General features: G+C 48.1%; 1 protein-coding gene across 4 annotated transcripts in view; it reads left to right on the top strand.

Annotated features, from left to right (window-relative positions):
* Nucleotides 1-524: 524 nt before the first annotated feature.
* SH3PXD2A (SH3 and PX domains 2A) overlaps nt 525-11,096 on the top strand; it is a 244,194-nt gene continuing 233,622 nt past the window's right edge. For all 4 annotated transcript variants that reach the window (XM_039708749.1, XM_039708750.1, XM_039708747.1 and 1 more), the window contains exon 1: nt 525-723. In XM_039708749.1, the coding sequence (XP_039564683.1) occupies nt 652-723 (72 nt within the window). In that variant the 5' untranslated portion in view covers nt 525-651. The remainder of the gene's footprint in view (nt 724-11,096) is intronic.

Here is an 11,096-nt window from a genome sequence, read left to right as displayed (position 1 = left end):
TAATTATGCATTATTGAAAAGAAAAAAAACCCAAACACCTGAAATTTCTGGGGCAAGCTCTTCTTGGCGCGGGACTGAGGAAGATGATACCCATTTACCTGTGCATGTATATACAAAGAGCTGAAATAGCTCTAAAAAGCCCTCATACTAGCGGGTCTGTGCAACCTTCTCCAGCTGCGATGCCTGTGTGTCCCTGCGGGACAGGGCAGCGGGGACCTTCCCAAGCGGCGGCCGACCTTGAGCTCCCCGCTGGAGCCCGGTGGGAGCGGGCTTGGCCCTTCACCCGCGGGTTCCGGCGTGGCCTTGGCCGCTCGGGGAGGGCCCTTCGGACCCTTTCGGCGGTGGAGGGCCCGGGGGCTTCCCCTGCCCCGGCCGCCCCTTCCCCCGCGCTCCCCTCGAGGCCGGGCCGCGGTGTCCGGGCAGCGAGCGGGGGCTCTGCCCGGGCCCGGGGGCAGCCGCCCGCCCTCTCCGGCACGGGGGGCGGTGGCTCCCGTCCCCTCCCGTCCCGCGCGGGGAGACGCCGCCGCCGCCGCGGCAGGGGCGGAGCCGGCACCGGGGCATCCTCCCTTGGCCGTGTCCCTGCCGCCCGCCCGGCATCGCCGCGGCGGGCAGCGCGGCGGAGGGTGCTGCCAGCGCCGGCAGGGAGCGAAGATGCTGTCCTACAGCGTGCTGGACGCCAACGTGGTGGACGTGGAGAAGCGGAGGAACCCCTCGAAGCACTACGTGAGTGCCGGCGGGGCGCGGGGGTGCGCACGTGTGAGGGGGGACGGGACGGGCGCGGAGCGGTGCCCGGAGCGGAGCCCGCAGCCGTGCCCGGAGCGGTGCCCGCAGCCGTGCCCGGAGCCGTGCCCGGAGCGGTGCCCGGAGCCGTGCCCGCAGCTGTCCCTCCCCTCCCTGCGGGCGAGACGCCGGCCCCAGGTGAGGCGCCCGCGGGGCTCCCCGCGGCTTCTCGCTCTGGAGGTGCGGCTCTTCTTCCTCACCCGCTTTCACCCCGTTCGGTTCTTGGCCCGTTTCAAGGTTACCATTCTGAAGTTTCCTTCTGTTCCTCCTCACTAGTCCCAGGGCAGGACGGGGCAGGTCTCCCGGGTCCCCAGGCTGTCCCCGTCTTGGCCGGGGTGCGCGGTGCGGAGCGGAGCGAGGTTCGGCTGCGGCGGGGCTGGGGTCGGGCAGCCGGCGGTGCTGAGCGCATCTTTGCTCGTTCTCACCCCTAAGTTACATTCAGACCTTTTTTTGAGGGGGCAGTCTGTCTGCATGCTTACCAAGGCAGACTCGGCGTTTGGATCTCTTTTATCTCTCTTTCACCTTCTTCCTTTCACACCTTACTGCCAATAGCACAGCATTAGAGGAGAGTTTTTAACAATTTTCCCAGGCTCCTGTGTTGCAGCCTGTCATGTGGAGGTGTCTTTGCCTGAAGGAGTATGCAGCATGCAGTCAGTAGCTTTTCTCTCTCCACATTAGTAGAGAAGTGTCTTTGCTTCTCTGTCTCTCACTGTTTCTGGGTTTTAGTTGCACCAAATCCTTTAACTGTTTCTCAAGATACAACATGTATTTTAAAGCACAGAAAGCTGGATTTTTACTATAGAGATGGTAAATCCTCCAGCTTTGGTAAGGAAAAGCCTGAGGGAGTATTGTATCTGGTGTGAAATTGCTCTGAGTATACTGTGTTTCCTGGCATTGTGTGTCCGCCAGATTTCTCCAGAGCTGATCAGCAGCTGAATGGATTGTTGAAAAGATAAGGCCAAAGACTGGACATAAACCTTTATATTAGTGTTGCATATCACTGAGGTTTTTCCTCGGAGGCTTAAACCATAATCCCGTTTAAGGCTAGAGGGCACTATGCTGCTGGGAGATGCAGTCCTGTAAAGCTGAAGCTCTCATCTACTGTGGAATTAAGCATCTTGTGACCAATTCATAAACTGGAAGTTTTAGGTCTTAAATCCTCCCAGGTTGCAGCTGGACCTGTGCATTTAGTCTATTATGCCCTCACTGCTTCCAGGTGGGAAAGGCTTCTCTGGTTTTTGCAGACTCTCCTGTGGACTGACACAGCTGCAGGGTGTTATCTCACACGAAAGGTGGTGGCAATTCAGCATCAGAAAAGTACATCTGCCAAGCACCGAAATACACAAAAGAACTGGTAACAGTATCTTCCAGTCTCTTGGATTGCTGACAGAAATTGATGCTGTTAATTTCTTGTTTGCTGGAAAATGACCAGAAAACGAGGATTTAAACCCTGTGTTTACAGGATTTGAAAGAAAATATTTCCTGTGTTTACCTGTAAAACACATCTTTTTCCTCGATGATTGTTGTCATTGCATTTTAATAAACAGTAACCGAGACTGTTCCAAGAAGGTCTCTTCAATGCTTCTAGTGGCAAATTTGTTTCTTTCCCATCACCCTTCTCACTGTACACCTTTACTGATATGCTCTTCTGTACTATAGTTCCACACCTCTGTGTGCCCAGTTCTTGGCCCAAACCCCACAAACTAAATTATTTCTTTGGGTGATGAATGGTGTGTCTGCCTTTCGTCCCACTTACTTTCCATCTGTGGCTGTACAGTATTCAGCACAATGGGGTCATCTGTCTTTTGCTGGGGTAACTCACTGAATGTGGACCTATGCTGTCAAAGAATTTAATTCCCTGGGTCTGACCCATTGGTTACTGTTACTTTGGTTCTGTGCTCTATTTTAACATGAAATGAGTATTTTCTTCTAAGGTTAATATAAGAATTACTTAGGATTTAGCTCTCTCCATTGCCTGTGGATAGTTTGGAGAGTGCAAAGCTTTATGTTCTGTGCTCTATGTGGCTTTGAAGTATCAAAAAGCTTTTCTATCTCCAGCATCCATAAATGTATTCATGCCAAGACTTCAGGCCATGCAAACGTGCCTTGGCATCAGATTAATGATGTGCTTCTCTGGTGGATGGTGACCTAAGTATTGCAGGTGTTCTAGCATTACTCTCCTTTTAATTGTGATCTTTCAGGACCATAGTGGAACCTGGAGAGATGAAGGCACACCTTAGGCATTGTGAGCACGTGGAGAGGGCTAAATGTGAGTAGCACATAAGCCCCTGCACTGCTTGGCTTAGCTGCCAGGAGTCATTGCCTGGAGCAGGTGTCTTTCATGACATGAGCACAGTTTTTGTGGCTTTGACTAAAGAAAGTAGACAGGGTTACATACCCTCTGCTATGATCCTGTGTGTGTGAAACTTCTGGAGAGTTTAATACCTCACTGGAAGTTGAACAGGGCTCTGCCTGGGGGAATAGATTAAAATCTTGGCTCCAATGCTACTTGATAGGAGCCCAGCCAGTTCTCTACCCTCTTCTGGGAAATTCTTACTGGGGAAGGAGTCTGCAGTGCTTCTCTCTGCATCACAGAGCACAACACCACCTGGCTGGCTGGGGGCCCTGGCTGGCAGCATGTGAAAGGATAAACAGAAGGTTGGATCAATAACCACATGCCTTTTGTATGGTATATCCCCAGCACAAGCTACTGCTGCTCTTAAGAGCTTTTGACTTTCCAAATTAGTTTCCTATTTCTCAATACTGATAATCTTTTAAAAATGAATTTGCACTTGCTAATACTGTAAAAAATATTAAATCTCTTTGCTTTCTCCCTTCCCTTTAATTTTAACAAGAACAATATCAGGAAGGTCAAGTCTGGGTTTGTTGGAAAGACCCCTGATGCAACAGGGGTCACACATTGGCTGAGCAGTGCTGCAGTGAAGCTGGGTGGATTAGGACAGTGCAGGTAGTGGTTGAAGGTGCCAGTTAATCATTCTGAAGAGAAAAAGCTGGTAGCAAAATCCAAATCCCTTTTCTGGCCCCTGCTAAGCATTAAATAGTCAGAAACCCTCTTTTCTCAGTTGATGAGGTCTGATCTGTTTATGGGGTAGCTTCTCTGGCTTTTGGTCTGAAATTGTGATTGTCTGAACTAAGCATGAAATGATCCCAAACCAGAAGTGCATTCTGTATTTCAAAGGATCCACTGTTGATGCTTACCTCCTTCAGCCATCCATCGTGGAGGTTAGAGGACACCTCCCCTCCCCTCCCCTCCCTCTGCTCCCAGCTTATCTTCAGGCAGATAGCTTACCCTTTACCCAAATGTCTATCTCCTTTAGCAGCCCTGCAGGGAGCCTCTGCCTGCCAGATGTGCTTGATCTTGCTCCCAGGGAGATGAGATTGGGTTTGCACCTTCACCTGTTCACTGCTTTGCAGACCTGGGTGATGGCAAACATTCATTAGAAGCCAGATGATGAGGATCCCCCACCCCCTCTCCTACCACTTGCTTTTCTGCTGGGGACTGAGCACTTACTGCTGTGCATTATCTCACCAGACATTTATATGCTTGAGGTAATTTCTGAGGTCTCTTAAGTGTGCCTGTGTTATCCCAAGGGCAGGGATGGATACATCAGTAGAGATTTTCTCTTTCAGCACTGCTCTACTCCTGTTGCAGTTGGGCTTTGTGTGTTTTTCAGCTTTGTCTGGCACAGAAGTAAAGTAAAACGCTCTTGGCTTACAAGTGGCTGCTCTGCCTCCTTCCAGTTAGACTGAGCTGCACTGCTGATTTCAGTCATCTGAGATGCCTGTATACTGTCCCAGTTCCTCCCCAGGGTAATTGTTTCCTAATGCCACCTCTGAATGCCTCGAGATCTCTTGTAGGAATGTCCCTGCTGCATGGATATGGTTGCTGACCTCCTCAGGGTAGTGGCATTGCTGACTTTTAAGGGACTGAGTTCTGCTGTGTAGAGTTTCAGCACTGCTCCCAGGAGAACGTGAGTGTGCTTGTCACAAATGACCTGTTGTAAAATGTCAGCATGCTTTGAAGAAAAATCTTGTACTGCTAGGGTTAAGCTCTGCTCCTTGTCTCTTGGCTGCTCCTGCTTTTACTGCTCAGACTCGAGCAACTCCGACACGATCAGGAATCTTCATGGCTTTATTCTCTTTGCTGCAAGCTGCTCTTTATACAGTGGCCAGCACTGATGGGGAGAGTCTGGACATGGTTTAGTGGCGAGGGTCTTTGTTCCTGTGTTAGTATGCCCTGAAGAAGGAACTGCTACCTTGGGAGAAGGAACTGAATTCTTCCTGCTTGGCTCAAATGAGTTGTCCCATGCAACTTGAGGTTGCTTCAATGCAGTTGGGGAGCCCAGCAGATCAAGGAGCACTCCCAGTTCTTTCTTCCAGCAGAGCTTTGGGCTGGTAACATCCAGCCAAGAGACAGTGGTATCTGAATTCAACAGTTTGCAAAGCAAATAGCTGTCTCCAGCCTTTGGAATTATAGATAGATTATCTATCAGTAGAGAGGCAAGGTAGCTGTCCTGATGTGTGGTGGTCAAGGCAGGATGAAATAATCCAGAGGCTTTATGTCCCAGCAGGCTGCCTGCACTGGCTCCCCTGTGGTTGAGTGTGCTGGGAGAGCAGCTAAATGAAAGTTCAGGGAAAAGCAAGTCCATGAGCTGGGGACAACAGCTTCAAAGCCTCCAAGCTCCGTTTTAGAAACTATGAAGATGCTGCTATTGACTTTCACTGGGACTTGGTTGCCAGGGAGATGATGTCCTAAGAGACAGCACAAATGCTGTTGGCTGCTGACAGCTGCAAGTGACCACGAGAGCCCTGCCTGGGGTCAGTGCCTGGTGCAATTCAACTTGATGGGTTGTAGTCAAAATTACACCATTCTCGCTGCTTTGAGTTAAAAGTGAGAGGAACTGAAACACCAAATCATGGAGAGAGAGGTGTACAGACATCCTAAGGAAGCAATTGTTGGAATAGGAAAGGGAGCCCAGACTTCCTGCATCCCAGAGCAGCTTGTCTGTTCGTCTCACCCACACCCCTGGCCCTTAAAGAGCCAGCTCCAAGGCATTGCCTCCTCCTGTCCCTGCCAGGTAGGATATGTGCTGGTACCCTCACTGGAAACACCAGGCAAGAAGTTAAGTGGTTGACCCAAAGCCACCCGTGAAGTGTGTGTAGCATTTTATGTTATTTTCTTTGGCTTTCAAAGCAGTCTTGCAATTACCTGATAAAAAATACAGTCTGAAAAAATACTACTCTCGTATTCATTCATTGTCTTCCTCAAAACCCATTTCCCATTTCATATGGATTAAACAGGAAGAGGGATTCAATGTGACCCTACCTGAGGCAGGAGGTGACGTACGAGCTCTCTAATTTAGTCATTTGGGAGGAAGCAGCTGGACCTTCTAATGTGAAATGGTTTTCTTTTTTTTGATCTTCCTTTTTCATGCTGTATCCTCTTAATCTGTGCCTGCTCACGCAAAGGGAGCTGGTCCCCAGGAACCACGGGGAAGAGCAGGATCATGAGAGGGGCTGGCAGCACCGCGTGTTGTGTGACATTGTGAGGCTGAAATCTTTCATGTAGCCAGAGCAGACACCTCGCCTGCAGCGTGCTGTGTAAATATTGCATGGAGGAGGCAGAGAGCAGCACAGTAGCATACTGTTTGAAATTGGTGGTGTCTGCTGTTTAATCAGGTAGTGTCAAAGCCAAATGCAGTCAAGTTGATGGAAAAAACCCTCCTAGTAACTTTCCTGGCCTTTGGTTCACACCTCTAGAGAGGCTTTATTGAAACTTTTACTGAGAAGTTTGTAATTACTAAGTTTTTTAATATAGTGCATTCTCCTTTGTCTTTACTTTAAAAGCAAAAATTCAGTCTCCAGGATCTGTTTCTTCCTCTCTTTTGGGCAGGGACATCATCACATTTGGGGTGTGGAGGGTAAAGCAAAAGGAAACCAGGTGATTTTCTTCACCTCAAAGGATTTTAAAGTGGAATATCTTTCAGCTTAGTTAGAGCCTTCCCACTTTAGAGCTCTCACTCTTTGCTCCACCTTCAAGATAAATATACAGCAATAATAATAATAATAATAAACTCCTTCAAACATACATTAATGAGATGTCAGTTATATTCTCATTGCATGTATTTATAAATGTGGGGCAAGGATTGGAATGCTTAAGAGCATTTATTACAAAGCAAGGATGCTTTTGCACTAAAACGTGTGCAGACAGACCTGAGAGATGGTGTCTGCACTGGGCTGTTGGGGACAGGTGATGACAGCCAGGGACAGGGAGCAGTGAGACAGCCTCAACCAGCTGAACAGGTTGTTGTCTGGGCATAGTGGTAACCCAAGCTACTGTCTGGTCAGCATTTAGGCCTTGTTGCAAAAAATGGGCACAAGAAAGGATAATAACCTTTAGATTACCCCGGGGTGAAGGTGGAGCAAATAAATATGCTGTTCATTGTAGTAGTAACTGAAAGTGCTTGAATGTAGTGATGATATTAATTGGTGCTCTGATGCTTTTTGGTTTTTACAAGGCTCCTTCTTATTCCATTTTTTGGAAGAGGAGTTCAATGTGTAGATAGCCAACCGAGTCCTTGGATGGGAGCGTTCTCCTTTTGTGGGCAGAATACAATATTCCCAACTTTGTGTCTCCATCAGAATGTCACAGTTTGCACTGGTTTGCTGAGTGCATTCCAAGTTGGTCATAGCAGACATTGACAGCTCTGGGTGTACCATGGCTTCACAACAAAGCTCTAATTCTGTATTGTTATAATGAAACTTCTTCAGTTTCTTTGAGTTGACTCACTGGATAGAATAAAATATTCCTGGACTCTAAGTGTCCATGAACGTGTGTGTGGTCCCACACATAGAGTGTTTAAAGGCCGACTGGCAGCAATAGTGTTTTGCTGCGTTGCTGGCACTGTGTCTCTGACCGATGGGGTGTGTTTTGTTTTTCCTATAAACCACGCTGGCTAAACGCAGGGATGCACTGGGCTCTGGTGCTCTCAGTAGTCAGTAGCATGGTTTTATGGGCTTGATGCAAACTTGTTTACAAGGAAAACACCCCTATCTCTGTTCACGGGGAGAAACAAGCCAAATCTCTACTAACCATAGCTGTGTTTAAACAGGAGCTCCACACTGCCATTCTGTCTCCTTTACAGCTGTCTTCCAAGCTGCCCCAGAAGTGCTGGAAGCCTGGTTCTCCACTGTCCAGGACATGCCTATAAATGCAAATTTTAACACATGAAGTTCATAAATCACCCCGAGGGCTTTGAACAAACATCCAGTGTGATACACACAGGACATTGTGCAGTGTGATAGAAGAGCCTTTACCAGTGTGGCCTTTAGGCTCTCTGGATCTCAGTGTGCTCTGCTGCAAAGCCAACAAAATTTACTCATCTTTTATAAATTGTAGAGATGCAGGTGTTACCTCAGGGCTGACTGCTGACATCAGTTTTGAAACCCCCAAGTTTGGGTCATCTTCCTCTAGGGGCAGGGCAGCCCTGGGAGCAGAGGCTGTGGGGTGGCCAAGGTCAGGCTGTTATCCAGAAATGGGAGCGAGGCCGAGCTTCCCTGGCAGTGCTCAGGTAGCGCATGGGATGACATAAGAGCTACATTCCCCTCTGAGGAAACACACATCTAGGATGCCAGCTGTGCATCTGAGCCTGTTTCCCATGGGCTTTCCTCCCTGTCTTGGAGTCCCAGGGTCTGTGGAAGTGTTTGAGGTGAAGCATGGATATGGTCTTTCTGGGAGTAGCCCTTGGCAGTGGGCTACTGGCTGCTGCTGTCTGCTCTCTCTGGTGTCTCTGCATTACCTCAGAAAAGCTCCCTGGCACAGGTGAAATCTTCTTTCCAGGCATTCTTACACCCTCGGGGCTTGATGCAACAGAGAACATCTCAATTACTGCTTTCCTAGCTCTGTGAAGATGAGATTTCTAATTGCTCCCTCAGCATCCTGTGAGATTTTCCTATTCTTTGACTAAGGTTGTTTATTATTTATACATTAACTCATGCATGTATTTTTTTGTGCCTAGAAGGTGATTCCTGATTTTCCCCTCTCCACTAGGTGCAAGCCTGCCAGTAAACCCTTCTGACCCCAAGCAAAATACTTTGAAAATCAGTTTTAAGTGCTTTTCAATTCCCATGCCCTGCTTTGCTGCTTTGAGCTCAGTATATTTCCTTTGCCTGAAAATTTGATGCTTTGACACCTGCCTCATCTTGAGCAGCCTGAGCTGAGGGATGGTTTTTCCTGTGGTGGATGGTAGAAGAGACTCCTGGTCTGCAGAATCAGGGCAGCTGGCACAGGCCTCTAAGTGGGAGGCCTGCAGTTTCCCAGAGCTATCACTCCAGCAACTTTCACTGGTATTAAAATCACTTAGAATTTAAAAACAAACAAACAAGGATATGTGGAGTATTTTTCTGGAAGAAAGCCATGGAGAGCAGCTTAAGTGCATGTCCCTCTTCCCATCTCCCAGACATGTCACAGGAAGGCAGTTCAGCATTTTCCTCAGTGGGATTAAAACAGGCTCTGGAGGTGGCTTCTGGGATGGGACAGAGGAAAGCCAGCAACAGGAAGGAAACTCTGTGTGTGTGTGTTTTATAAATATGTCTATATCAGGTGAAACTGTTGAGAAACCCTGAAACAGCACTGATGGTAATATGGCTTTTTATTAACCAAAGGCTGCTTATTTTCAGTTAATAACAAGATATTGTTAGAAAAGAATAAAAAGTGACTTGGTTCTAGAGGAACATCCATGCTGGTTTTCCATGTACCAGAAAGCAGCAATCCTGTACCTTATGCATTTTACAAGCCCTGAATGTCCTGAACAAGTTCTTTTTTACCCTGGCCCCCTCAAATTCAGCTATGTTTTCCTCTAACCTTTCAGCAAAAAGTGTTTTTATAAAGACTACCCAGGATGTTTTACTTCAGAGAAATCTAGCACTAGCCACTTCTGGAATACTCTCACTTGAAGCATATGGAGGAGTGTTTTGGCTGTTACTGTTCAGGAAGAAATTTTCTGTTTAAAATTTTGCTGCTGTCTTTGTGATTGTAGCAGCCTGTGTCAGAACTCTGCACTCTTTTGAAGAAGCAGCTTTCCACCTGTTTCTGAGCTGGGCAGCTGTAGCTTGCATTTCATCATTTAATACAGACATCCCCAGTATAAATAGTTCGTTTAAACTAAAAATCTTGTCAGTGAATTTTCCATGGGTAGCAATCCTTGGAGACTGCAGGCGTGGTCTGTGCGGCAGAGTCCATCCATCTGTCCTTAAACCTCCCTCTGGCTGTAAGGACCTTTTGAACAGCAAAGGCAATTTTCTGGTGGCACTGGAGGGTGACTGTACAAGTGTGTGAGGCACAGCTGTCTTGGTGGGATCTCCTGTTTTGAAATAACTGGGGCTCTGGCCCGAGGGAGCAGGGTCTGAGGACTCACGGCTGGGGATGGGAGCTAGGCACTGCTGCTCAGCCCCTGGGCCTCCTGCTGATGGTGTTGGCCAAACTGCTTGGCTGTGATGGTGTTGGGTTTTCTGCCACCCCCTGAACTGTAAGATGGTACATCTGCATGCCCTGGTGTTGGCCACAATGACCATTGGGGTTGCTGTTTTACAGAATTCTTCTCTTGGTACGTTGAGGGAGTGTGCAGGTGTTTGGTGGGGATGGGGGTTTTGATGTGAGATCTTTCTCTGTGTGTACACACACGTGCTTGGCTTTGTTTTGACTTCTGTATTGCTCTGCACTGGAGCAAGAGGAGGACATGGTCAAAGAAATGAGGTGGAAAGGAGAGGTTTGCAATTGGTTCCATTAGAGCTGATGCCACAGTTCTAGCCAGACCCTAAGAATATTCTTTTATTCTTCCAATTTTTTCTCCTCCTTCTGGCAAGCTCTAACACTGCCCACAGCATGGGGTTATTTCCCATTGTCTTAATTCTGGAGCTTTAGGTGTTCTGCCAAATGCAGTAGTGCTGGACTGAAAAGCATCTTATGGGCAGATCCTTCCTCTGGGATTTGAGGGTCTGTGGAAGACTGAGAGCATAGCACTGATGTTTTTGCCACTCCTGAGGAAAGGTTACCCAGCGCTTTCCCTGTGTGCCAAGGGCTTTGTGGGACTCTGCCCATCATGTTATCTCTGCAGTGATTCTGAACCATCAGGGCCCTGGTTCATTTGAAAAGAGTGAGATTGTTCTCTACCAGGCACTGGCATTTATGGGGTTCCGGGTATCCTTTGTTGGGATCTTGTGTGGAGCTAAAACTTCTTGGCTGTTGTCTTACTGTGTGTGAGAGGTGTTGGCTGGGTTATGATAAAGACTTTGAC

The sequence above is a fragment of the Passer montanus genome, unplaced genomic scaffold (genome assembly GCF_014805655.1).
Source record: "Passer montanus isolate IOZ18808 unplaced genomic scaffold, ASM1480565v1 scaffold21, whole genome shotgun sequence".
NCBI lineage: Eukaryota > Metazoa > Chordata > Aves > Passeriformes > Passeridae > Passer > Passer montanus.
Note: the sequence above shows the minus strand (reverse complement) of the source record. Positions and strands in the feature narration are given on the sequence as shown.